Source organism: Aythya marila (genome assembly GCF_965140915.1).
Source record: "Aythya marila genome assembly, chromosome: 1".
NCBI classification, from domain to species: Eukaryota; Metazoa; Chordata; class Aves; order Anseriformes; family Anatidae; genus Aythya; species Aythya marila.
This window is the reverse complement of record NC_139042.1, coordinates 164,258,756-164,286,500: the sequence shown is the minus strand read 5'-3', so window position 1 is coordinate 164,286,500 and position 27,745 is coordinate 164,258,756. Positions and strand designations below refer to the sequence as shown.

The following is a 27,745-nucleotide window of genomic DNA, read 5'->3' as shown; positions in this document are numbered from 1 at the left end:
AGGGGCAGGAGGCGGGGGCCACCGGGCCGCGGGGCGGTGCGGGGCAGCCGGGGCCGCCCCGCCGCCTCCGCTCACCGGGCTCCGGGCTCCTGCCGCGGCCTCGCTCCGCCGTCCCGAGCGGACAGAGGGGTAGGAAGGCAGCCGGGGCCGTGCCTCCACCCGCGGCGCCCCGGGGAGCCGCTGCCCGGGGTGACCTCGGCTGGAACCGGGACACGGAGCCCCCCGGGCTGGGGTCCGGCCGTGCCCGGGCTGCGGGGGTCGGGGGTGGCGGGGTAGGAGGAGGAGGCAGGTCCGAGGTCTGTCGGTCTGTCCGTCGGTCTGTCTGTCGGTCTGTCCGTCCGGAGCTGCCGGGATCAGGCCCGGCGAGGGCAAACGGGGTCGGAGCCGGCCATCAGCGGGCGGGGCGAAGGTGTTTGCAGCAGGGTGCCAGGGGGCAGTGTGAGGGGACGCGAGCCCCAAAGGAGGGACTGGGGAAGGGGGCACAGCGTGAGAGAAGTGGGGCAGGGTTTGGGGGGCTGCAGGGACCAGATGGGCTTGGGGTGATGGGAGGATAATCGGGACAGCCCTGGAAGAACCCCAGGGGCTGGGCAGTGCTGGGGGGTTCACTGGAAAGCCTGGGGCTGAGTGAAAGGTGAGATGTAGCTCAGGGACTGCCGGGGCAGCTACGGGAAGGTGTCAATAATCTAATACTGAAGACAGTCTCCTCGTTCCCAAAATTGCCTTCTTGGTCCGAGGCAGGTGCGTGACTCCTTGCTGGGGAAATTCTGCTTGCTTCCCTCTCGCCAGATCGCTCGTGCCCTCTGGTCAGGTCGCAGCTGCTGCGGAGACACGGGGAGTTTTTCTCCTCCTGCGCAGGGAAAGCTTCCTTCTTCCCAGGAGCGGTGCTGGTACGTGCTGGGAGGGGGAGTCCCCAGGCAGGCAAGCAGGAATGGCAGCTCGGGATGTTAAATGGGGAGCTATAAATCAGCAAGCTGCTAATTAAGACCGCAGAAGCCTGGTGAGTTACTAAAGACCTGTATTACTCTTTTCAGAGCTCTGGGCCATTAACAAGCTCCCTGGGACCTGTTTCAAGCACGTGGCTCACAGGGGACATTGCTTGAGAGCACTTTATTTTGGGCATGTTCTCAGAGGTGAAGTTTGCCGTGCCCTGGGGCCATTTGGCAGCCAAGGCCTGGGGATCCCCGGAGGGACACCCTGTGCTGTGCTTGCACGGCTGGCTGGACAATGCCAACACCTTCGACAGGCTCATCCCTCTGCTCCCCAAAGGTGGGTCTGGCTCACTGGGATGGCTCTTGTTGTGTTGCAGGGCCACAGACCTGATGCTTTCTCCCTTGCAGATTGCCATTATGTGGCAATGGATTTTTCTGGCCATGGTTTGTCATCCCACCGACCTGCAGGCTCCCCCTACCATTTTCTGGATTATGTGAGCGATGTGCGCCGGGTAGCAGCAGGTGGGTCGTTGAAGGGCCCCTTGAGGGATGTTAGTTCAGGGGGTGCTCTGTCATTCCTGCTCTTGGGAAGAAGTAGGCAGCATTTACTGCTGGGGGAGGGGTCAGTTCCCTTTGCTTCTCCCCATTCTGATGTTGGCTGGTGCTCTGGTAATGCAAACTGAATAAAAACACATCTTTCAGTGAGGTATGTTTCAGATGGCGGCCTTGATGGCGTGCTATTTTTTTCCCATGAGCCTCTCAGAGTGCCCTAAAAATGGTCTGAAGAGCCCGATTTGCTAAACTTGGAATAATCCTCCTTTCACCCAGGCAGCAGACCTGGCTCAGCATCCTCTCTGCTCCTGCTGAGCGCCCTGCAGCAGGGTGCTTTGTCCAGGTCTCCGCGTGCCAGCAGGTGCTGCCCAGTCAGGCCCCTTTGGTTATTGCCACTCTGGTGTCTGGCAGAGCGGGAACGTGCCGTAGTTTGCCACACAGAGAGTGCTCAAGAGCTGTGTGACTTAACTGCCAAGGAAATGAGGTGGTGGATGTGCTTTTTTCTTTAAAACCGGCCGACTTAGCCAGCTCATTTCTGGGTTGGGAAGCAAATTAAGCATTGCAGAAGCCCTCCTGGGAGAAGGGGCCTGTGGTGGTCGAGAAGCAGCAAGATGCCGCTGCTCCGGTTTCTAATGCAGCACTGTCTGTTTTTGTCTGTTGCCACTTAGCATTGCAGTGGAGACGGTTCACCCTGATGGGTCACAGTATGGGTAAGTGGCTCTTGTCCTTGTAAGCTGTGAGATTCACGGAAATATGAGTAGATAATTAATTTACAAGGCATGCTGCTAGGAGCTGGGTTGGAACATTTATTATACTGTGTCAAGTACCGGGTTCTTGCTCGAGTGATTTGAAAATCTGCACCCTTGTTTAAAATGCCTCTGTTTTCAAGACGCTGTGGTCCAAACAGCGTGGCTCTCCCTGTGGGCATTTCCTGAACTCCCTGGAGGGAACAGGGATGGGTTGGTCTAAGGCAGCAGTAGTCACAGCAGGGCTTCCTGCTGCTCCCGGGCTTTGTGGCCTTGTGGCCTGCAGGCAGGGTCTTGGTGGGTCACAGGGCTTGCTGAGGGGAACCAGGACTCTGTGTCCTTCATGTGGGTTTGGTTCCCCAGGGCTGCTCTGTACCTGCTGGCAGTAGTGTTTTAACTGGTAACTCTTCCTTCACCTTTGCTGCCTGACAGGGAGATGGGGATGGGGCAGGCCAGCCTTCTCTCCTTGTGTTCTCCGTGCCAGGAAAGCTTTTCTCTGTAGCTTGGGCTTTGTGCCTCGGCACAAGGTGCATTTGTGCCTCTGAGGCAGCTCCTGCTGTGGGGAAGGGGAGTTCCTGTTACCGGGGGTGTCCTGCTTATAACTGAGCACCATTCTTTGCTTTGCAGGTGGGGCCGTGGCAGGAATGGTGAGTAAAATGTTCCTTCTTCATGGGGTTTGTGACTTCTGCAGCTGGAACAACAAATGGGAGGGGAATAAAGGGGCAGACTGTGTGAGACTTGGATCTCGGGGGAGGAGAGGCCATTCTCTGACTCCTCTCCAGTGTAACAGGATGAAGACAGCACTCAGTGTGCTGCTTTTTGCTTTGTCTCATAATATTTCATCTTTCCTCAGTTCTCTTTCCTTTATCCTGAGATGGTGGACAAGCTGATCCTGCTGGAAAATCTTGGCTTTCTGCTAGCTCCAGAGGTTAGATTTCACGTATTGTGCCCCTCCCTTTTATTAAATAAAAGATGTGGGTTTTTTTTCCATCATTGTTCAAGGAAAGCACTGATGTGACCAGTCCTTTTGGCAGGCACAGACATGCTTGTTGCATGAAGCGTGGTCCCTGCTTAGGGTGGCCCTTGAAGAACACTTGGTAGTGCTGAGCATCCCGTAGTCCCGTAGTGTTGAAATTCACTTGTCTGTACTGTGCTTGTGTGCAAAAGGAACTGGAACGTCTGGCCAAGCAGCTGCAAGGTTGTCTTTTTGCCAACAGCTTGTTGGGTGACCTGGATGCAAGACTGGCAGATTTCTTTTTCTGTTGCTGGCAGGACATAAAGCTGCATTCCCAAACTGCCAGCATGACTCCCAGGTGCTGGGGAGTGGGAGGCAGAAGGGGGGGACAGAGGGACAGGGTCAGAGAGACAAAAGATAGCAGATTTCCCTTGTTCTTTTGGACGCTTGTCCTCAGCTCACAAGTGAAGTGGGAGGGAGTAGGAGAGATTGCCAGGGTGAAAAGTTAACAACTTCAAGCACTGCTGTATAGGTTTTCAGCTTCTACCTTGCCTGTTATGTAGTGCTGTTCCCTTTCCCCAGGAGTGGGCAGTTTTAATACAATGTCCATAACTGGTAGGAGTTACGAGAGATGTCGAAGGGTGAAATACCCCTTTCTGCCCTCTTGATTAGGGGTAAAATGACTCAGAAGAGGAAGGTTACTCCTGTGCTCTACATGGCTTTGTTTTAGGACACTGAGGCGTGGCTGAAATCAAAACGGATGGTTATCGACAGGTTACTGAGCCTAGAGGCACGGCAGCAAGCTCCCAAAGCACATAGCCCTGAAGCAGCGTTGCAGAGGTGGGTTCTCATCTGTCTCTTCGTTTGCTGCCTGTCCTCATCGTGGACAGCTATGGTTGCATGAACAATAAGGTGAAACTGTCCCTGTTCTGCCCTTTCAAGTCCTCTGGAATCTCAGCAAGTCTTTTGGCTTCTGCAGCCAGCTTCCTGCTCTTCTCTGAGAGCTCGCTGTCACCTTGTCATGCCATTTTCGCTTCGCTTCCTCCCTTTTTCAGCAGCGCAATCTCTCTGCCATGTCTCCTCCAGGCTGTTAGAAGCAAACAGACATCTGACAGCTGAGGGTGGGGCGATCCTGCTGCAGCGAGGAGCAACTGAGACACCCGCTGGTAAGGGGCTGCTTGGAGACAGGGCTCATCACAGCACCAGCCCAGCACCGGCTGTAGGAAGGGAGCGGTGCCAACAGCCATCGTCTTCCATGGGGTACGGGGTGCCCTGGCTACAAGTTTCCACAGCCTGAGGGGGATCAATTAGGTCTGGAGGCAGAGCTCTCCTTTCCCAGCAACTGAGGTTGGAATGGGTAAAGAAAAAGACATCTGGAAAGGAGATACCAGGACGAATCCTGCTCCTCTTGTCTCAAAAAGTCTTGGGCAGACCCTGAGGTGAGGGGAAAAGGGGGCAGAGCAGCTCCCTCTCTTCTGACTCATGGAAACCTTGCCTTGTTTTCGTTGCAGGGCTGGTGTATAACAGAGACATGAGAGTCCGTACGGTAAGCGGTGCAGTTCTGACTTGCCCCCTGCTGCTTCTGAGGCCTGAGCTCGCAGAACGCAGAGGCAGGGGAGGCCCACTCGCTGAGCCCAGGCTCTGCCTCCACCCAGCCGTTTACTTACTGCTTCCCTAATTCCCACACCTCTTTTAAATGCTGCTCTTAAAAGAGCCTACACTTGATCATTAACTGACTCAGCTTACAGAGTCACTGGAAAATGTTACTGAATTTTTTAGCAGTTCCTGAGCCCCGGGGCCTCCTGGCCACATTTTCCTGCTGTTAAAACTCTTAAGGCAGCAGATGGATGGATGCTTTAGGTTAGCTTCTTTGTGGGGTCACCCTTATAAGAAGGGGGGAGGGAGTGGAACAAAGTCCCTCACATTTGATACTTTGATAGCTTTGTGCCACTACCAGGCAAGTAGGGCCGCCTCTACCTGTGCTCCTGCCAGGCTGTGAAAGCCGGAGCATTGTACTATCTCCTTTTTAGTAAAAGGATTTTTAAAGCTTTTGCTCTGCTGTGAGATCATTCCCATATGTGCTGCAACCCAGCAGGCAGCGTTGTTGGCAGCCCTGAAACGCAGCTGGACAGAAGGAGCCGTTGCAGAGCCAGCCACTCTTGTGTGCAGCCTGGCAGCTTACCCGGTCTCTGCGCAGCAGCCGTGGGGCCTCAGCCTCTCCTGCCTTCAGAGCTGCTGCTGCCATGGGGTTTGGGGACGTGCTGCGTCCTCGGCTGCTGCCCCTGACCTTTGTTGCTCTCCCTGTCTTTGCACCTGCAGCAGAGTCGCGAGTCCCTCACCGTGGAGCAGTGCGTGAAGCTCTTGCAGAAGATCCAGGACCGTGTTCTCATCATTTTGTGAGTGAGGCACAAGCACAGCCAGCCTGGGAGCCTCAGACAGCTCCTTGTCCCGTTTCCTGCAGCACAATCTTAATTCTCTAGGAGGTCTAACGCTGGCTTCTCCACGAGGACTGCCCTGGCAGCTCCTTCCCCCAGCAGGGCACAACCTGTGGTTAGCGTTTAAAGCAGCAGCATGGAGGGGGGGAAGGGACAGAGAGATGCAAAAGCTGGCTGGGAGGAAAAAAGAGCAGAAATAGGGTGGGGCAGGGCACGATGGACAAGTTAAGGAGCCAGCCCTGGGAGGATAATATTTAACCAGTCTCCACTCCGATACCAGGCAGTGGCCTAAGGGCTTAAATGAACAGTTTGGCAGGCAGTAGCTGCTCAGTCAAGCTGTGCCTTGCTCCTCTGACTGCCACGTACGAACAGGTAACCCTGCTGTTCACAAGCAGCCTATAAAGAGCAGCTGGGGCTGTCACCCCAGGCTGTTTTGGGACGCTGCTTCTGCCCCAGACAGCCACAAAGAGAGGCACACCGTGTGCTTTGCTGAGCCTCGCTCTTATTTTTCAGAGCACGAGATGGACTCCTGGTACCGCACAAGCTGGAGAGCAAAAACCACTTTGTGATAGCCCTACGGGAGGCATTCGAGCATACCCTCAAAGAGGTGAGAGCAGCCTTCAGCCTCGCATCTCTGCAGGGCACTGAACTGGGAGCAGCTAGGAAGTAGCTTGCCCTGGTGGACACCTGCACTGGGGGATTTGTCCTTAACAGCCAAGTCCTCACAAAGGGGGAAAGCCAAATTTTCTCCTGCTGCTAAAGTCCTGGTCAGCACTGCCCTCTGGAGCTAGCTCATCCCAGTTCCTCTTGTCCCTGTCCTGCCCCCAGTCTCTGGATTGTAATCTCTTTATGTGATGCTTTGTCTGTGGCTGGCATGCAGCAACATAAAATCCAACCCATCTTTGAGACACCATTTCATTTAGCTTCCTCCCCTGGTGGGTGCCACAAAGCAAGCGTAGCTTGCCTGAGGGAACACTTTCCTCCTCTTTTATCTGCTTGTGTCTTCTCCCTGCAGCACATCCAGCTAGTAGAGGTGCCCGGGAGTCATTTTGTGCACATGAACGAGCCTGAGGTGGTGTCCGGGATCATCAGCAACTTCCTGACAGCGCACAGCACCAGAGCAAGGCTCTAGGCAGGTTTCACTGCAGCAGCAGCTCAGAACAGGGAGCTAAAAGCAGACTCTGGAGGAATTGTCACCATTCCTACCTCACATCCAACAGCGGCTTCATGATGCATTCCTAAACTGAACTTTTTGAACGGGTGGAAGCAGATCTGCTCATTTGTCTGAGGGAAAAGGAACCTTCCCTCCACTTCCAGCTCTGGCAGTGCAGGGCTAGATACCCAGTGGCCTTCCCCCTTGCTTACTCCTAACTTTTGCACCCTGAAACAGAGCAGGAACACAGGCACAGGCATCCTTAGTGGGAGCAGCAGTACCACCAGCTGCAGCACTGCGAGAGGGGTGGCTCATTCTCGACTCCCCTCTGAGCATGGTGTGATCAGGCTCTTCCCAGGGTGAGACCTTCTGAAAAACAGGAGTGTTCTGCTTCTCTGCTTATTTCCATGAGTACCTGAGCTCAGAGCACCTCAAGCTCTCTGTTCTACTGCTGCTTTTTAAAAAATTGGCTTAAATGAGAGCTCACCTGAGCACACAAGGGCATTTCAATGAGCTCCTAGGGAAAGAGACATTAATCCTCTAGCTGAAACAGCTGGGAGAACTACTAGTAATTGAAAAGTTGGCAGAGATGATTTCTGTCCTTCTAAATAAAGATTGATCTACTGTTAACACTGTCTTTGTACAGGAGAGTGGACTTCCTTTCTTTCAGGATGCTCACCCGAGCAGCTAAAGTGCCAATCCTAAGAAGCAGTGATTTTAACATGCTGTATCGAAAGCAGAATGCATGTAAAGCATCCATCTGCCTTGTAAATTGATGCAAAAAGCCAAATGAAGCAAGCAGACCTGGCAATCTCCCCACGCAATGGAAACTGCATTTACAGTGAGTTCTCTAGGGGAGGGTGAACCTATCTCAGCCCAGCTCTGTGGAATTTATCAGCACTTCCTCCTTACGCTCACGGGCAGTCCCTTACTAGGGCTGCGGGCAGTAAAATAAACGTGTAGAAGCCTGGGGTGGCTCCTGTCACACCACAGCAGCAGCAGTCACAGACTGCTGGGGTGAAATCCAAGTCATGTGGGCAGCAGCAAAAGCGCTACCCCACGGCTGGATGCGCCTGCTGCCACCCTTACCTGCCTCCTGTCGAGGCACACAGGAGGCCTGGGAATTTACCAGTCATTTTTGCCTTTTTTGTTTGGTTGCTTTTAATTCCCAAGGTCACTCCTTCCCCTTCTGCCTCACCCCCAGACAAACGCATAAAGGAGCACCAAGAAATAAGAGCAATCAGCCATGGCTTTTATCACCACCCCAGTCCAGCACGTAAGAGGTTGCTTCCCACAGCAGAGCAAGGGAGAGAGAGGCGGTCCTGCGTGTTGGGGACAGGGCAGCAGTTTATTTACAGTGCTTCAGCCATTCCCTGCCCCTGCAGGGGCTGTGCTGGGCCAATTCTGTCTCTCACCGAGCTCCAGGAAGGCCTTGGGTGGCAGGGAGATACAGGCTGTCCCAGGACACGCCTCTGTCCCCTTGCCCCACACACCCTGGAAAGTGCAGGCATGGCCAGGAGAGCAGGAGGATGCCGCTGCAAGCCAAGCCAGCTCCCCCTCCAGCTGTGGTTGCTAGGATCTCCCACTTCAGGTCCAGGGGCAGGGACAGCATGAAGCTGCCTCAATTCCTTGAAACTCGCTGGCACATGGAGTCTGTTGGCATCTCTCCTGCCCTCTTCAGCGCAGGCATCCGAGGAAGCAGCTCGGCGTGGCTCAGTACGGCCTAAACTTGCGCTGGGCTCGCATCAGCGCGATTCTTTGCTTGTCCTCTTCAAATTTCTTCCTCAACTGGGCAATATCTGAAACAGGCAGAAAAAAAAAAAAAAAAAGGGATGTCGTACAGCAGCAGCAGACCTCCCTCCCCCTGGGGAGCTCCACCTCAGCAGACCGTGACGGGTTCAGTCCTGCCACTTAAAGCACACACTTCCCAGAGCAGGTCCCTTTGCACCAGGGCTAAGTGCAGAGCTGAGGCTCTGGCCGTTCTCCCGCAGTGCTGCAGCTCCCTCTTGGGGACAGAACATGCTAGTTTGCCCTCTCAGCAGCTGCCTCTATACAGACTGACAAAATCTGTTAGAAAGCGGTGATCTGAACGCTCTCCCACAGATTGTTGGGCCAGGTGGTGGCAAGGGCCCACGGGAACTGGTGAGGCCATTCACACCACCACCAAGGCAGCTGTTCACCTGCAACTGGCTGCTGAAGGAAAAAGGGATAGTGTGGTCCACTCTTTGGACCACAGCAAGAGGAAAGAGACAGGCAGGAGGGGACTCGGACACTCACGCTCTCTCTTGGTCTCACGATGCTGCCAGGCGTAGAAGTTGAGCAGCTCTTTGCGGGCCCTTTTCCGCCTCTCCCTCTCCAGCACCCGCAGGTTGGCGGCCTCCGTCCGGGGCAGGCCAGGCTTCCGGCCCCTCCGTGTTACCTTCACCCAGCCCTCCTCATCTGGCACGCCCTCCTCCTGGGCCGCTTTGGCTTCTTCCTAGAAAGGCAGGAAGGCGAGGCGGCTTAGTGCAGCCGGGCTGCCAGCCAGTCTGAAGCACGGCTCCCCCAAGGTCCCTCTTACACATGTGAAAAGTTACAGCAAGATCTGAAGGAAGGCACGGAACCAAGGACTGAGGTGCTCAAGTCTCAGGCACAACAGTGCATGCCAGGACGCACTTTATTTGTGGATACCAGGGGCGATGAAACAAACCAAACCAGAACCTGGCTGTTCACCACCAACCCTGCCAGCCACTGCGTTTCCCCTCTGCCATTTGCAGTGGGGCCTGGGCACTGAGAGATCCTCTCTCTCTTCCTTTCCCCCTCCAAACAAACTGCTCAGGCTGGGTTCCTTCCCCAGCCTGGACTCACCTGTGCTACCTTCTTGTCATAGTCTTGCATGAAGGTGTCCACCTCAGCCTTCAGTTCTTCCTGATCCACTACTGAGTCTGCGTATCTGGCGATCCACTCTGAGACACAGACAGCAGAAGTCAGCCACAGCCTCTGTTAGAAGCAAGCCCTAGCGTGGTGCATTTGAGCAGCTCTAGAGAGAACTGCTGTAGGAAATGACATGCTCCATTCCCATTTCTGTTCAGCCTCCCCACTGCCCTAGCTCATGAACATTCAACTTGAGACCCAGGCCACAGGCAGTAAGCAATGGGAAGCTAAATGATGGGAAGAGCTTGCATCTTCCCCAAGCAGGAACGAACTACCTGAAGCCCAAGAGGTGCAACATTCAGGGCTGCCTTCCTACCCAGGGGTCATCTTGCAGCCATCTGGTGCCTGTTTATGAGTCTGGCTTCCGTTCTGGGGGTAAAAAACAGCCAGCTTCTCTGCAGCTACACGAAATTGAGGAGATGTGGGGAAAAACTCTCCTTCCATTGGACCAAGTGACCCCCTCCTCCTGCAGGGTCACTTAGTCAGGCTCTACAATGTCCAATACAAGAAGATAGCAATAAGATAGAGGAAAAAAAGCAGAATAATGAAATATTGGACATCTCGCCAGCTCAGGCTCATCACGAAGAGGCAAGAATTAAATTGGAACATGCTAGGAAGTACTCAGCAAGGAAAAGGTTTCCTCTGCTCTGGCTGACAGCAGGACAGCTGCTGCTTACTTACTGCTAACGCCGGTTTTCACAGGGTGACTGTCCGTTGATACCAGCAGGGGACCTTCCTGTGCCAGGGCCTTGACTGCTTGGATGCTGGCTGGTTTCTTGAACACCACGTACGCTACTCGAAATCCCTACAAGAAGAAGACCCACCCAGGCCAGTCAGATACACAGATATACACACCAAGGTGATGCAGGAAGGAGCTGAAGCATAGAATAGAAATCAAAGCACAAGTTACAGAAGGATGGATAAAAGAAAAGTGAAAGATAAGGCAATTTTGAGTCATGTTGCCAAGTCTTGTTTTTCCACAACTCATGCTAAAGAGCACCGCTCAGGAGTTGAGGCTTCTTCCCGTTGTGACCGCTGAAGCAGCAGTCACCTCCCCCCGAGCGTTACCGTCGCGGTCCTGCGGCCGAAGAACTTGGACCTCTGCTTCTCCGCCTTCTCCCCCGGCCCCGGCTTGTCCCTGACGTCCACGCTCTGCACCGGCCCGCAGCTGCCGAACAACCTGGACAGAGCCCCCTTGGTGCGGAGACCGGCAGCCGAGCGTCAGAGCGGGGCTGGAGCGCCCCGGCCCCGCCAGGAGCCCGTCCCCGTCCCCCTGGGCACTCACCGGGCCGCAGTAGGGGGGCACGTTGAGGACGAAGAGGGTGCGGGCGGGCGGGTGCGCGTCGCCGGGCCCCTCCCGCACGCGGTGCTCCTTCACCAGCAGGCAGTGCGGCGAGCGCTGCCGCTCCCCGAACTTCACCGCCAGGGCTGCGGGAGACACAGCGGTCACACAGCGCTCGGAGACGCCGCCAGCCCCCGGCCCCCCCCGCCGCCCCCCGGCCCCTCACCCGTGTATCCCGGCGGCGCCGCTCCCGCCCCACGCGGCTCGGCGGCCGCCATCTTAGCGCGGCGGGAAGCGGCGGCAGCGGGGCCCGCCGGGAGCTGTAGTTCGGCCCGCGCCGCGCCTAATGGCGGCGGGGGCCGGCCCTGAGGAGGGGCCCGCCTCCAGGCTGGGCTGAGGGAACGGTAAAGCCCCGGGAGCTACCCCCCTGCCCAAAATCTCAAAACCTCATTTTTTTATTTTTTTATTTTTTATCCCAGGTGGTGGTGGGGCACATTACGCGGTCATGGGAAATAACTGAGGAGTAAAAGGAGGCTGAAGCCAGGGCAAACAAAGTAGCTGTTGGGTTATGTCGCCCAACAATGTATTAGAGGTGTATTTCTACACTGAAGTTCCTCTGGAAATCCTTGGCTAAGGACTATGGAAGTGCAATGCTACAAAGAATACCTAGGTGGAGTCTCTAAGGAACTGTGTGCTTACTGTTAAGGAAACTTATTGCACACAATCGGTTAGTTTAACAGACCTGAACAGGGAGAACAGTATAAAACAGCAGCTGTGCTTAATGCTAGAGAGGCAAATAAAAGAATAAAGGAATGTTAAGGATATGTAAAAACACCCAGAAGACAACAGTAAGTACAACTGTTCTTAAAGACTCTTGTAAATCAGGAGAAGGTGAAATACAACTGTTACAGAGGAAGTTATATTTATGATTGGATGGAAGAGAAGACAACTCCAAAAATAAAGATCTTGAAACAGGACGTGTACAAGGTGAAAAAACGGTTTGTGAAAGGAAGAAATGATATAAGATATCGAAGTTAATGAACATTTATCAGATGATATGGTACATGCAAAAGCTATAAAAGTATACCAGGCAAACTTGCAAATTGTGGCATCACTTCAGAAGACAGCATATTTTTGAAAAAGCAAAGGAAGTTTGAGAGACGCTATTATGTATTACCAACCACCTGTCCTGGACAGCCACATTGAGTTAGTGCAAACCTTTCATATTTCATGTGAGCTTACAATCTCTTAGTAGCCCCGAAAAAAAAATAAAACCAAATGTGCATAGATGTTTGGTCAGAAGATGGTCAGTGAGAACTCAGTGGAATGTAACAAGATTAGCATGACAATTCCAGAACAGTAAGAAATTTATCAGCTGCAAGGTGAGCTGCTTAAAAAAAGTCTAGCATAACTGCAGGTTACTCTTCTTTCAAGCACCCACTGAAACAAGCAACACTACAAAGAACTAGAAAGCTGACTTCAGAGAGCTGACTGATGACAGGAGCAGGCAGAGCAGTGCACAACCAAGACATTGCTGTAAGACAAGTCATAGAGTGGCATTTAGACAATCATTGACCTGAACAATTAAAAAAAAAAAAAGGATTTACTGCACAGATCACAGAGATAGAGAACAAAGCAGTAGTTCTTCCAAGGAAGTATGTTAATGTCATCATAATTCATCACAGATAACCTAAACAATGCATGATTTAACAGCAAGTTACAAAATGCACCTTCATATTTGGCTTTTGGAATGGATATAAATCAATTAAAAAACTTGCTTCAGTCTCCCCATTCTTTCAGAAGAGACAAGATATGCAATCACGATACATGTCTTCACATTTTCAGCCTTATCATCTTATTATCTAGCTGGTTATGAAAGCACCCTACTTTATCTGGAACAGGTACTCTAACTTCACAGCTGTACTTTAATTATTTTTAAATCACTAGGCTGTCAATAACAGATTGCCATTTCTTTCCTTTTATGTGACAAATAAATTGGAACTAGGTGGAGTCGGTCACAAATTGTTCCCATTTTGACAGCAACAATCAACTATTAATTTTGATGAGATAATCTAGATGAAAATACTTATGAGTATCAATTGATTATCCACATACCCTTCCTCTTGGTCTTCCATCGCACTATCAGCTACCTATGGCATTTATCACTGAACCAGCAGCATGATTAGAGATTTGAAGTTTGTTTTTTTTTTTTTTTTAAAAAAAAGCACACTTGATTCAATATTGAACAACTCTACCTACTGATCTTTCAGTTGCTTCACAGCATCTAAAAAGGCTTAGAATCCACTCTCCGTATAACAAACGTTTATTCAGAAACAGATAATACATTATCTTCTCCAACCCTAACAGTTCTCCTCCCTCCCCCCAGTTTTTATTAAAACACAGGTGTTTGGTGGGTGATCTAGGGAAGGGGAACAACAGCTGTCTTAAGTCCCCTCCCCTACTAACATCTGCTGTTCAAACAAAGCACCCTACCAGAAATGGTGCCGTTGATTTCCAAACCAAAGAGAGTACTCTGGAAAAACAAGTCCTGCCAAGTTCTCAGTTATCTCCATGGCTAAAAGGGATACAGTGAGATAAGGAATGGTTTGCACCAGCTAGATAGAGCTCATACAGAACAAGAAAGCAAAAGAAACACAGGGCTGACCAAGAATCGGGACCTGGAGAATCTGGACCTACACCGATTACGGAAAGCTCACTGAAGTTCTGCAGACCTAAGCCGAATGGGTTAGGTTAATCTCCTAGCTAGAAGGATCAAATTCAACCCCCAACCAGCTTCTCAAAGTGGCTCTATCCTTTCCTCTCTTATAATACAATTTGAACTAATACAAACAAATGGAGCTACCGGGACTTCAAATATCCATGACGTTAATGCTGTACTACCAAAGGAGGTATTGGAAGTGCCACCTAGTGGCCTGTGGCTCATCACAGATGCTCACTGGCTGAAGTTCCATCCAAGTGTCTCCTCTCCAAGTGTCCCTTACACAGTGCTGCCCGCTCTCCTCCGAAACTTGCAGCAACGAAGCCCAGCGACCATCCTCCAAATCCAGTTCTGTGAGCAACAGGCCTGCACAGCAGCCAAGCATTGCCCAAATCATACCTCTCGAGAAAGTGATTTCTCCAGGGCAAGTGAAGACTGCTTCTAACGTGTTAGTATCTGAAAAAGGCCCCAGCTCCTTCCTTTTCATAAAAGGAGACTGGTTAGGTCAGAAGGTAAGAAAAAACTTGATGTCCCTGCATCAGCAGGAAGACGCAATACAGTCTACTGGGAATGAAACACTAGGATTTCCTCTAGCTCTGAACACAATCCTGGTTCTTATTTTTCAGTCGACACAGGAGAGAATAACTCAGCCTGACCCTACAGGGCTAATATGTTCACTGTACAAATGGCAGCGCCGTTTTTTCCCCCCGCCTCCATGTATTACCAGAGTTGAAGCATCCCTCCTGTAGCACAACGGGTGCTGCACGTGTGCTTATGTCCTTTGTGCCCGATGCCTCCATTGGCTGGCACACACGCTGGGAAGCTCAGTTTTTCACACTTCTCAATGTCACAGCTGCTGAGCAGAAAAATAGCCAGCAGTCAGCATGAAGCAGTATGCTACCAAATGCATACGAGTCAAAAGATGCAAGATGGCACTTCCTGTACGTGGCCACACCTGACTTCGTACCCAGTGCAGCAATTCTGGAAACAGTGTGTTGCTGTTGCCTGTTGAAAATCCAGGGGATGCACCTTTTAGTTACAGGTAGGACAGAAGAGAAGGAGATTGCCACCCCTTCCCTCAAAGTCTATGTGCACTTTTAATGGCCACTAAGGGCTTTGGAGTAAAGGAGGGAATTACATGGTATATGCTTAGTAATATATTACTGGCAGAAGGGAGAGGTTATTCTCTTGGAAAAAAAAATAGTGGAAGAAAACTCCAACTATGAAAACAGAAAATACACACACAAGAGGAGAACACTATTGTACAGTAAGGTAGCGATCATAGAAAACAAAAAAAACTTCAAGGCAGGCAAATGCAAACAACATCTGCACTCCTGCACTTTTCTCATTCCCCAACTTAATTGAGTTTTCCAGTCCACTGCTCGCTCCTCCTTCTCAGAGTTTGATCTTGAATTCTGTTGGCTGCACAGAGGAAGAGACCCCTGAGGATTTGAAGAGTGCCTTCAAAATGGTGTCAGGGTCCACCTCAGCTGGGGGATTTGACGCAGTGCTTGCACTTGTCCGGCGTGGTTCCCCTTCCTTCTTCACTGAAGGAGTATCGCTCAACCGCCTGCAGTATAAAATAGAATTTAACACAACGCCCGTGTTTGCTGTTCTCAGTGTTCTTCCTTTCCCATATTTCCTTCCCTATCCCATATATTCCCAAATGTTTTAAATATACTTTCAGACACAAGAATATCCTGATCTCAGACTCATTTTGAACTCATTTCCAGGGCTGGGAACACTACAGAGTCAAACTGCACTCAGCGCAGAGAGCCCCAAACAAGAGGAGAATATTCAGGGGACAATAATTTGCCAGCAATTTTCCTCCCTTCCCCTCATATTCTCTTCAAAACAGAACCTGGAAGTGTGTTTGGTTCTTCCCCCCACGCAACAGGACACTTACAGCAATATAGGCTGGTCTGAGGTGATGACATTCCCATTCATGTGAAGGTTGCACTTCATTGGTTGACCTAAACAAAAACAAAGAGTCCTTATCTCAGAATCCCAGTAAGGAAAGACCCCAGAAATACCATGCAACAGTGTAAGCCAAAGTTCCACATGCTGAGGAAACATGAGAAGGAACAGCTGATACATCTTTTGTTGCAAGATTACAAGGACAGAAGCGTTACTGAAACACTCTGTACAATAAGAAAAATTGCACCAAGACAGCACATACAGATTGAAAGCCCTTAGCACATATGCAAGAGAATCTCCCATTAACAGCTAATTTCAGCCTATAACAAATGGCAGTTAGATCCAGCTCCAGGAGTGCATTGTTTGAAGTTTATAGAGAAGCTGACACTGTTTTACAAGTCTCATTCAAAATGTCTTCGACCATGCCCTGAAACTTCTGCAAATATTAGTTTTACTTGTACTTTGCAAACTCTGTAAGCATGCACTGCCTTCCTAAAGGCTATCTACCTCTTGGCACTGGATTAGAAGTAACAAAAATCTCATCTGGAAGTGAGACCAGTGGAATCACTGGAAGCATGCCTCTATCTCTGAGCATTTTCTTTTGGGGAAAAGATTTCAGACTGTGCTTATATCCAACATGCATATTACACTATTTAGCTTTTGGACCGATTTTCTGGCATCTTTCTTCTTGGTAGCATACGAGTAGCTGAGATACTTTGAAAAGTCTTTGTAAACTTATCTATCCTTGGTGCAACCCCGCTCAAACTTACCATCTAAGCATCTGTTGTTGTATTTCTTATATGCCGTGATTGCATCTTCTTTCTTCACAAAGACTACTTCAGCCACTCCTGGGTGCACCAGTCGTGCTCGCTTCAGAGCGCCACACACACAGAATAACTCCTACGGGCAGAGCGTTGGTCACGACCGCGGTCACATCAAAGGCACCACGCGAACCAGACAGACACAACGAGCGAGAAAGGCTCGGTTTCCTAATTACATCCCCACTCCTGTCCAGTAAACACATGGCAGAACCTGACAGCTGCCACTTGTCTTAACGTGTTTGCTATGTAACAAGTACTGGGCATTAGTAATACAGCTAACACAAGCAAAAAGGTAAGGCCAGCACTGTAACGGGGAGCCTGGGTTGTTCTCTGCCTGCTGAGCATGGAAGGACCTAGGTAATTCGCATGGGGGCTTTAAGTTCAAGGAGAACACTAAGCATCGCTTAGGATGAAGTCTAAGTGATGTCAGGTAGCTCTAGAAATGGGATTTTCTACCATCTACTTGGGCATACATTAAAAAAAAAAAAAAAAAAAAAAAAAAAAAACAGTGAACAGCTCACCCCACCCTGCCCCCCCCCCCCCAAAATCAGGCAACACTCAACTTTTGCAATCATATTCACCACAGAGGGATTTATCAAAAGAGGTAGGGTAGGGGAAGGAAGCTTCATTCACCCAGAGCTGGGCAGTAAGCAACACTCACAACAATGTCTTCCTCAGTGACGCGAGGATGCAGGTTGTTTACAGTCATCTTTGTGCCTTCCAAGGGACTGAATGCCAGCTACCGACACAAACACATTACACGCAGACGGTCAGAAATGCAGCAAAGACAGCACAGCAAATAAAATAAACAAAAAAAAAAGTCACTAAAAGGGTGCCTGGGCAAGTTTGTACACATGCATAAAAGAAAACTACCGCCTGTAATGGGAAATACCAATGCTTAGAAAAGCCCAGCTCATCTGAGAATGAAAAAAGAGCCTCTTTTTCATATCAACTTCTCTCTGAAGTAACTTTTCCTCTCCTGTTCCCAAGTATAACACTACCTTAATCTGCACACATACGCAATGCTCACTAGTTGTGCCCATACTCCCTTCTAAGAGCACATCTAAGCTACATTCAGAACCAGCCTGGAAATCCGAAGTAGGGCTCCAGCCTCTCCAGAGCATGCTGAACTCAATCAATGTGCCTGGGAAGATCTGTACCCAGTACCAGGCAGTTTGGCAAAGCAATTCCAGGCAGGTTCTCTACAAATTGCCTGAGGAGGCTTGCCTAGATAGCAAGCTGCTGCTCTTGGAAGAATCCTGTTCTTTTTGCTAGCAGCAGAGGACAGAAGACTACACAAACTGATGTTAAAACCATATTCCTAGGGACATGGAAGCCACCAAAGGGTGTCCAGATGACAACTGCCATCTCCTGGTAACATCCACCTGCTTCCTCCAAGACCATGTGCTCCCTCCCATGCCAGAGAGAAAAATAAAAGAAGTGAGATGCACTGTCTGAGAATTCCCAGTCTCTCAAACGCTGGAGAAGAGGATGTTTAGACAGGTTTAAAATATTCATGAAACGGGTCGCAGCTATCAGAACAAGCCTGAAGGACTCCCAGAGGTAGCGGTGCGAGGCAGGCAGAAGCAAACCGCTCACAAATCCAACCAACAGCAAGCTTCAGATGTTTCAGAGGTTTCTCTAAGGATCATGTCCCCACTTCCCTGAGCTCACCTCCACAGGCGCTGGCTCTTTTGGAGGCTCCTCCTTTGTCACCAAGGTCCGGGACATGTTTGTCAAGGCCTTTGTCCGCATGGGGGAAGGAGGTGCAGGTGGAGCTGTGTACGTATCGTTCTGGACCACTTTAGTCAGGGGAACAGTCTTGGACAGAGAGAACTTATTGCCACTCAGCCCAGTCTACAGAAGGAGAAAAAGCATCTCTGAGAGCTGCAGGCGACAAAAGCAAGCCCATTTTTTCAAGCACAAGAGCATTACAGGCATGCATTAAGAACTTCACGTTCTTCCCAGTGTCAAAACCACGGCAGTGTTGGAGACTTTCAGCTGTGAGGCAAAAATCAACTGAAGGCTTTTTTGGCATGTTTACCTCGAAAGAGCACTTTTTAGACACACTTAAATTTTATACTTTTCTTAAGTAAACTTTAGCAGTGCCACTTGAATTTGGAAAACACCTTTTGTCCAAAGGTTCTCAAGTGGTTGACACAGCATACACAATTGCTCCTTTAGAGTAAAACTGAGCTCTCCTAGTGCAAACAGTAGTAGTTCTTCAGAAACACAGAGCTAGGGCACGTGAAGACTTGGAGCCGACTCTTCTACTCAGAGCTACCCAGGAAGTCTAAAGCCAGAATAAAAACTGTCCTTAGTATCTGCTGTGAAGCCTGGAGCTCTATTCTCAACACCCACACGAGAAAAGCCTGCGATTATCACTGCAGAAGATTGCCTGGGTGATGGGGAAGCTGCACTCATTTGCTCTCTTAAAACCACAGAATAATTTAGGACAAACCCACGTCCAACCCCCGTGTCTGAAACGGAGCTAACTTCAAAGACGCATCAAGTTGTCTCAGGGCCTCAGCCAGCCAAACTTCAGCACCTCTGAGAACAGATTTCACCTCTCCGGGTCCCTCTGCCAGAATCTGACCAGCCCCGAGAACTGCACAGTCCCTTCTTACATCTAACTAGAACTTATCCCCAGCAAGCTGCCAAATAAGCTTTTGCATGGCAAGAGATTTCCTGCTTCGATGTCCAGTCTCTAGGAGTAGCAGAAAGCTTCCCTTGCTTGCCTGCTCAGACGAGATAGGTACAAAGCACTTTCCCAACAAGAAGAAAGTCGAGAGCTAACACACAGCAACCTGCTAGCACAGGAGAAAGCACACATTCTGGCTGCAAAAGGACTATAAAATCAATTAGCCTAAAAGGGAGCCTGTCCCAAAAATAACACTAGAAGCACTGACACAGAGAGAAGGGCAGGGTGCAGAGCAAACATTTCAGGGTAGAGCACCGTTTACATACTTTAAAAGAACATAAGCCCTGTAAAGCCACAGCCTGTGTGTCCACCCAATGTGAGCATGGCATGGCAGGGACTGCTCAGATAATCCCTTACCGCGTTGTGCAGGAAACTGTTTGTGGTGGTGATTTTCATCTGTTTGCTAGGAAGGGGAGAGACGCTTTCATCATCATCTTCCATGTCATACAGACCCTGAAAAGAAGGAAGATAATAGTTTACAAGATGGTAGATCTACTTTAGACGTGATTTCTAAAATAAGTGATTTTCTCCTGTCTTCAGCCTTCTTCAGAACACACGCGGTAACAGAAGGAAATGGACACAGAATGGTTTGCGTTGGAAGGGACCCTAAAGACCAGCCGGTTCCAACCCGTGCCCTGGGCAGCGACACCTCCCACCAGAGCAGGTTGCCCAAAGGCCCCTCCAGCCTGGCCTTGGACACTTCCAAGGATGGGGAATCCACACCCTCTCTGGGCAGCCTGTTCCAGCGCCTCACCACCCTCACAGTAAAGAATTTCTTCCTTATATCTAATCTCAACCTACCCTCTTTTAGCTTAAAACCATTACCCCTTACCCTATCACCACACTCCCTGCCAAAGAGTCCCTCCCCAGCTTTCCTGTAGGCCTCCTTTAGGCACTTGAAGGTAGCCACCAGAGCTCTCCTCGGAGCCTCCTCTATCAGCTCCAGCCCTCTGATCACCTTTGTGGCTCTCCTCCAGACCCACTCTAACAGGTCCACGTCCTTATGTTGGGAGCCCCAGAGCTGAATGCAGCACTCAGGTGGGGCCTCAAGAACAGAGCAGAAGGGGATTCACCTCCCTCACCCTGCTGGCCACGCTTCTTTTGATGCAGCCCAGGACACAGTTGGCTTTCTGGGCTGTAAGCACACATTGCCAGCTCGTGGTGTTTTTCATCAACCAGCACCCCCAAGTCCTTCTCCTCAGGGCTGCTCTCCACTCACACCCAGACTGGATTCACGTTTAGGATTGCAAACACGATGTTTGCATGTTTGGAAATGCACAACCACTTGGACTTTGCTCTTATCCTCACATCTAGAGGACAGAGAGCTGAGAGAATACCAGCCCTTTCCATAACATCGGTGTAAGATCAAACTTCTTTTCCAGAGATGTGATTTCCCTACGTGTACTGCAGTCACCTACAGATTCCTCTCATCTCTAGACCTTACCAGCGCTGATGAAACCGCATTACTGGAATAAAGCCTTGATGGCTTATGTTTTAACACCCTTCCACCTTTAAAGTTGAAGCCTATGCATATATTTTTTGTAAAAGGAAGCAGATGCCTGTGGAATACAACTGAACTGAACGTTCCTCAGCACAGCACACGCCCGTCTGGCACTAGAAAACACCGCACTGTGAGGCTTACTGAAGAATTTGCTTCCCAGTTCCGCATAACGCCCATAGCCCTGCCTCAAAATACTGAGGCTTACAACAATCCAAACGTTTTTCATAGTCTCTACTCAATAATATGTCTAAGAAAAATGTTTATACACATGTGGCGCTGCCCAGAACATGGGAAGTCACAACTCCAAAGAGCTTCCCATTAATTCAGTAGGAAGGTGAAGAAAAACGAAGAGATCAGCAATGACAGCTTGAAAAATAAGTGGGTTTTCATGGCCAACAAGATCCTGGTTTATGAACAGGGAGGTTGTTATAATCACAGAAATGCTATGACAGAAGAAAAAGGGATGGTAGAACAGAGTCATGCAGAAAACTGGCAAAAACGCTAGGCAGGAGGACAATGGAGTTGAGTTAAAGCCAGTGAAACAGAGTCAAGGCGTCTGGTAACGAGGTCAGAATAACGAAGACACTTTCTGAAGTGATAGCACCTGGGATAGGTGAGGGCAGCAGGTCAATGAAGACACAAACAGCTCAAGTTACCATAATCAAGGCATGAAATAAACATGACGTGGTAGTGTCAGTGCCAGTTCTCCCATATTTCATGCCACAGTTTATGCATACAGACATCCAAAATAAAATAAGTAATAGGATAATTCCTTTGAAAGAGCCCAAGGTGGTAAGGTAGCCAAATGCTCTGGGGCCACAGCAAAGGCCTTTAAAGCTGATCCCAAGAGAGACAGCACGGATTCTAGAGTTTTCCTCAGACAAAGCCTGCTTGATATAGTAATGTTGACAGTACATCAAAAAAACAGTTAAAATCATTCATCATCAGGTTTCCAGCAGGGACCCACAGCTGGGGTTTCACAGGAAGGTACCACCCTCTCCCACCTCGCTGCGTAACAACATCCACTCCGTGAAGAGGCTGCCAGGATGCTGAATCAAAGCACCCAACACCTGGACTCAACGTTGTATCAGCAAAGCATTTAGGGAAAGACATTACGGCTAGAGGTCTTGGTCTCTGGAAAAAACATGTTCTCGTAATAAGAAATGGCAATTCCTACACTGTATTCATGTAACACACCAGGAATCAAGTTCGGTTAGACTAAATGAAAGCCTCAATTACCACGAAGGTATCTCACTGCGCTAGAACAAAGAGCCAAGCTGTCAGAGACCTCATAAAGTTTCTCTTCTTTCCTACCTCGAATTCTCTTTGCACCCACCAATGTTCACGGCCACCTTCCTGCCCCCTCAGTTGCCCACCCCACCCCTCAAAAACAAGGGTTAAATTAAGAAGAGCACAGAGTGGGCACACACCTGCTTGTGTGTATGGTTGTTCACCACGTTGATCCTCATTCCTGCTGGATGAGAGTGTCCAGGGACTGGAGCTTTCTGCTACGGTTAGAGGGAAAGAACCAAAGCGTTAAACACTGCAGTCCACCAGATTGCCATTTGGAGAGCCTGGCGCCGTTCATTGATCCCCTGAGATCACTTACATGAGACACTCTCCAGCTCTGGAAACATGCTACACCGCAGTATTAAACAACATCTATGTCTCCTGTGATATGTGCACAATGAGACACCTGCACTTCATCAAAGAAATTAAAACCCAAGGCCACACAGATAAGCTTTGATTCAAATTACTTGAGTTTTAGTTCAAGTTTAGTGGGAAAGAGATTTATTTTCAGCTCCAGCAGCACTGATTAGATTTTTATTGCTGCAAATACGAAACCCGAATGGTGTAAATCAGTAAGAAAGCTCCTCTTCTATCACGTTACGGAGAACCAGAAGAGAGCTATTTCCATTAAGCTCAGCAAGTTGGGACACAATACTATTTAGCTGGTCAGTTCCATTTCATAGCAAATAACGTCACTTCACGCTAGAGCTGGAATAAACTGTACTGGAATAAAGTGATGCACAGGGTAGTGTACCTGACCCTCCTGCCATCTCGTGTGTTAGCCTGTGAAACAAGGAAACCACGACACGCAGGGAACGGAGCTGCACTAATAAGCGACCAGAAGCAACCCGCAGCTACCTCAAAAATGCCTCCGTGGTATTTGAAAGAGCTGGAAGCTGTCAACTACAGAAAACAACGTCTCGCAAAAACAGTAAACGCAGTAAGAATTTCAGATTTGCATTTTCTCTAGAAGAACAGTTTATAGCACAGCACCCTCATGTTTCAATTTGCTAGTTCAAAGACAGTTCAGTTTGATTCTGTTCCCACAACTGGAACACAGAGGAGGGCCACTGGCAATTTAGAATTGAAACAAGTTATAAGGTAACACTTACATGCATGGTTTTGTCTACAGTCTTAGTCACCACACCATTCTACAACATTTTATGGCAACATGCTAACAAGCACTGTAGGTCAAACCAAGTGATTAAAAAAAATAAAACCCAGTCAGGTCAGAGCACCTTGCTGCTGTACCCAGCCTCCAAATGCTATTTAACTCCTAGACTTTCTAGCAAATGTGCAGCTCCTAATGGTGATTTGGCAGAAAAGGCCAGGATGAGGATGAATTACCCTGCTAAGTTGAGGCTATTGAACAGACCGCTCTATAGCTCTGTGATTAGCTCTTCTGACTGCCACAAGAATCCTTCCTCAGGCCAGCCTTTCACTCCCAGCCTGGCATCTGAAGACGCCAAGGGGCAGTTTTCTGCTGAGCAGAAAGACTCATCCAGGCTTCCAAACTGATGAGGACAGCAAATGTCCTGGTGCAGACAGGCACACGGGACCTTCAGGAGGCAGGAAAGAAAAAGAGGTAGACTGGGAGCTTGAGTTATGTCCTTGCAATGTGCTTGAATAGGTGAGGAACGCAAGGGCTCCTCAAACAGCAATCCTGAGGGGCTGAACGGAAACTTCTAACTCTACTCACTGTGTGTAACACGTGGAGCTCAACAGGAGCTGCTAGCCTGAGAAGTTAAATAAGAATGAACGGTCTCTTGCAAAGAACAGTGGCATAAGAACAACAAAAAAAGTGTATGTTTTCTTTGCATTTTAGCTGGGGAAGAAAGACTATTTAACAGCTCAAGATAAGTATTCTAGTGCTGACAGGAGCACTGCTTTGGTCTTTATTGGGCCTAAAATTTAAATAAAACCTTAAAGGGAAGCTTGGATTCTCCAACAAGACCTAAAAAGCTGGAAGGACATGAAAAAGCCTGAATCCTGCCCTACAGTGTTGTAAACAAGGGAACATATTCATGCAACTCTGCCACTGGACTGCTGCAGAATAACCGAGGGGCTCAGAGATGGCTTGCTTGACCTACTTGGATCGTTTTGGTGATTTTCACAGCTGGATTTACTGTCCCCATAGCTGGGCTGATAGCAGCTGGAGTGTTCCTTTTTAAACTGATCTTCTCTCTGGCATCCACCACTTTGGTCACCTTTTCAGCAGCAACACTTTGCTGCTTACGGGAATTCAACATCTCCCGAGCATCCTGCACCTTCCCTTTTATTTTGAACCGAGCGTCCTTTTGAACCAGTTTTTCCCGAGCATCTTTAACCCCCAGTTTGTGCCGGGCATCAGTGAGGCCGATCTTCTGTCGGGCATCAAACGTCCGCTGGAAGTTGACGGCTGGTGACGATCTACTCAGAAGATTTTGCTGGATCCCAATGCGAGATCTGACACCTCCAAATACTGGCCTCGTGTTAAGCCTGAAAAAAAAAAAAAAAAAAAGGTTCAGACATTATAAGGCGTGATACTGTATTGTTGTGGTTTAACCCGGCCGGCAGCTAAACGCCACACAGCCATTTGCTCACCCTCCCCCCTCCCTCTCTGGGATGGGGGAGAGAAATGGGAAAGCGAAGCCTGTGGGTTGAGATAAAGACAGTTCATTAAGATAGGAAAATAATAACAATAACAACAACAATAATAATGATGCTAATAGTACTACTACTACTAATGTGTACGGAATAAGTGATGCCCAATGCAATTGCTCACCACCCACTGACCAATGCCCAGCCTAACCCCAAGCAGCCAGCCCCCCCCACCCCAGCCAGCCACCCCTATATCTTGTTCAGCATGACACCCTATGGTATGAAATACCCCTTTGGTCAGTTTGGGTCAGCTGTCCTGGCTCTGTCCCCTCCCAGCTCCTGCTGCACCCCCAGCCTGCCCGCTGGCAGGACAGAGCGAGAAGCTGAAAAGTCCTTGGCTTGGTGTAAGCACTGCTCTGCAACAATTAAAACATCAGCGTGGTGTCAACATTCTTCTCATCCTAAGCCAAAATGCAGCACCAGACCAGCTACTAGGAGGAAAATTAACTCTATCCTAGCTGAAACCAGGACAAGTATCCACAGAAGTTATCTGCTACTGCTTAGAAAAGCTCACGATTACTGCACAGACCAGGTTACCTGTCCTAATACAGCCCTTAAACTGTTTTATGCTGGATTTTACTTTGCTTGTAAATAGCTAAAGAACTATTTGTCAAAAGTCCTTAAGCTCACATTTAAGAACTCAAGTAAAGGCCTGACTTCATCTGTGCTAAAAACCAACTACAGTTAAACAAAATTCATCAAAAACTTAGGTACTTCAGGGAACTCTTTGAAGACAAACAGAAATAGATTTTCTAGCATTAGGACTGGGTAGCTCCATTCAAACATCTCTCGTAGTACAATCATGGGCCTTGAAACAAAGAAAGCGGGGAGCTATACGTCTGATTTCAGGAATTTGGGGCAGCAAGCTCACAGCTTTGAGACTGTAGGAGGCGTGGATTCCAGAATGCACAAGTACAGGCACCATTCTCAGCTCAAAGCCGCTAGCTCCCAAACCAAGGAACACTTAAGAACACTGTAAGAACACTTACAAGTACGTCATCACCATTGCAAAATGGAGCACAGAAGCTAATAGTCCAAGCAGCCTGTTACGCAGTGAAGCAGAAACTAGCTTCCTATTACAGGTCTGATTTACTTGTCCAAAATTTCCCCTAAAAGGAAGTAGCTCATCTAATTTTTTAATACTGGTCTTTCTTCAAGTATTTCGTAAAGTTTTAGAGTTTAGTTTTTGTAAAGAAACCCCTTTAATTGGGCTTTTTTTTTTTTTTTTTTTTGTAAAGATGACAAAAATGTAAGCAATTTTAAAGCTATAATAGTGGAAAATATTCTTGATGTCATTTTTTTAATTCCAAGTAAGCTACAGTACTATAGCATTCATCTGCTTTTGGAACCATAACGCACAGCACTATAGCCTAAAATTAGGTAGCTGGAAGTTGTTTTAGTACCTAAAAGGCTAATGTCATGAATTCAAATGATGATCCAATTCACATTCTCCATATAGCTTTCTATCAGTATTTCCTGATCTAACCCTATCTTGGCATAATTTGCCATCGTGTATTTACAGAGGAGAGATGTGTGGAGAAGAGATGAAACAGCCTGAGACCCAACACCCACTTCCATGGCTCTGTTCTTGCCGCGCCCCAAACTGGAAAGCTCAGACTGGGGTCCCGCTGTGTTACCCAGCTCAGAAATCCTACAGCTGCTCTCTCGTACAGCCAAAGCACAGCAGCTCCACGAGACAGGACTGCTACCAAGACCTTTTGTTAAAATATATCCAGAAGAACACAAAAGCGTAAATGCACCCATAAAGCAACAGCCACAAACAAGACTTCCCTTGCTGTTTTAAAACATTAACATAGCAAAGCAGAAAGCAGTTGGCTAGAGTGCTGCAGAGGATTCATGAGTGTTCCTTTTAATATGCGTAAAAGAAGTCAAAGTAAAACCAGAAATATGTGTATCAGCATTTAAATCAGAATTAAGACTGTAAACAACACGCATAATGAAATCAGTTAGGAAACTCTGTACTGAAGATTATACCTCCTCTGAAGGCTTTGTTTACCCTAATAAGCAACTCTTCTCTGGAGAGAACTGACAACCCTGTAACAGCACAAACAGTTTGAGCACTTTGTGCCATGGCACCTGAAATGCAAGGGAATCTCAAACATCTGATTTCCTTTCAAATACTATGAGCTTAGACTCATTTATTACACAAAAATGGCATTTCGTGGGCAGGGACATTTTATAGTTGAAGATTTTTCAGTTATCATTTTGTCTAGATTACTAAAGAGCACGTAATATAATCAGACAAGTTTGTTGGGTTTGCCCAGCCTTCCCAAAGGCACGTTAGCTACCTGAGACGTTTTACAAAGCAAGCTAAGTGTGCCAAGTGAAAATCGAGGTGCGGGAACTTGAGGGATTACTGCTTGGCAGGGACATTCCCTGGAAGGAAGGAGAGCGAAGGGGGAGCTCGAGGAAGGCGCAGGGAGCCGCGGCGCGCCCCGAGCTGCACCAGGCGGCTGCCAACATGGAGGGCAGCGGGAATGAAGGCGCACAGCCCTGCGCGGGCCGGGGCTGGCCGTGCAGCCCTCGAGGTACCACAGGTCCAGAAGGGACGGGAACCAGCCGGTCTCTCCTCAGCGAGGAACGGGCCCAACGGTCCCAACGGTCCTAACGGTCGCCCGAGCCCTCCTCGCCTCACAGACGGGCCCCGCGCGCCGGCCGCCGCCCCCCCGAAGGCCCGGCCCCGCGGCGGGCAGCGGCCTCGCGAGCGGGAGGCCCGGCAGGGGGAGCGGGGGAGGCGCGGGGCAGCCCCGGGGAGCCGCGGGCGGCGCCTACCTGCCCTTCCCCGCCACGCCGCGCTTCCGTATCAGCTCGTCCAGCGACAGGTCCGCCATCTTGTCGCGGGGCCCAGCGAGGAGACGCAGCCAGCGAGCCCCGGACGTGACATCACACCCCTTCCGGCGCTTCCCCCCCCCCCTTCCCCATCCCCGCGCCTCAGTGAGAGGATGCCCGCCCCCTCCCCAGCCCCGCGGTCCCACAAGCCCTAGCGGCGCACCGACGGCTCATTTGCATACGGGTTGTAACACAACACGGCGCTGTTTGGACCAAAAAAGACTTTTTTTTAGCTCAGAATGGCGCAAAGAGAGGATATAAGAACAGAGCAACACGGATATAGCCGGTTCTATCCAGAGTAGCGAGGGCGAGGTTCTCGCCCTGACCTCCAGAGGTATCGC

General features: G+C 49.5%; 3 protein-coding genes across 4 annotated transcripts; 1 reads left to right on the top strand and 2 right to left on the bottom strand.

Moving 5' to 3' along the window:
- The first annotated feature begins 21 nt into the window (after positions 1 to 21).
- SERHL2 (serine hydrolase like 2) lies at positions 22 to 7,407 on the top strand. Its single transcript, XM_082752930.1, has 13 exons — positions 22 to 129; positions 739 to 887; positions 1,032 to 1,266; positions 1,338 to 1,451; positions 2,150 to 2,191; positions 2,855 to 2,874; positions 3,081 to 3,155; positions 3,913 to 4,022; positions 4,269 to 4,348; positions 4,694 to 4,728; positions 5,502 to 5,578; positions 6,131 to 6,224; positions 6,633 to 7,407. The coding sequence occupies exons 3-13, from the start codon at positions 1,119 to 1,121 to the stop codon at positions 6,747 to 6,749; spliced, it is 912 nt and encodes a 303-aa protein (XP_082609056.1). The 5' UTR covers positions 22 to 129; positions 739 to 887; positions 1,032 to 1,118; the 3' UTR covers positions 6,750 to 7,407.
- Positions 7,408 to 8,001: 594 nt separating this feature from the next.
- On the bottom strand, positions 8,002 to 11,315 carry RRP7A (ribosomal RNA processing 7 homolog A). Its single transcript, XM_082764612.1, has 7 exons — positions 11,192 to 11,315; positions 10,969 to 11,111; positions 10,752 to 10,877; positions 10,365 to 10,488; positions 9,618 to 9,715; positions 9,048 to 9,246; positions 8,002 to 8,569 (listed from the first exon to the last, which is right to left on the bottom strand). The coding sequence occupies exons 1-7, from the start codon at positions 11,241 to 11,243 to the stop codon at positions 8,484 to 8,486; spliced, it is 828 nt and encodes a 275-aa protein (XP_082620738.1). The 5' UTR covers positions 11,244 to 11,315; the 3' UTR covers positions 8,002 to 8,483.
- A 3,447-nt stretch (positions 11,316 to 14,762) lies between these two features.
- On the bottom strand, positions 14,763 to 27,445 carry POLDIP3 (DNA polymerase delta interacting protein 3). 2 transcript variants are annotated; one of them, XM_082772842.1, is made up of 9 exons: positions 27,348 to 27,445; positions 24,005 to 24,392; positions 22,055 to 22,132; positions 19,481 to 19,576; positions 18,097 to 18,279; positions 17,084 to 17,161; positions 16,372 to 16,501; positions 15,591 to 15,657; positions 14,763 to 15,254 (listed from the first exon to the last, which is right to left on the bottom strand). In XM_082772842.1, exons 1-9 carry the CDS (start codon positions 27,404 to 27,406, stop codon positions 15,080 to 15,082), a joined length of 1,254 nt encoding a protein of 417 aa, XP_082628968.1. In that variant the 5' UTR covers positions 27,407 to 27,445; the 3' UTR covers positions 14,763 to 15,079. The 2 variants fall into 2 exon arrangements, with proteins under 2 accessions (XP_082628968.1, XP_082628967.1); XM_082772841.1 differs by having other exon boundaries at positions 22,055 to 22,129; positions 27,348 to 27,438.
- Between the last annotated feature and the right edge of the window lie 300 nt (positions 27,446 to 27,745).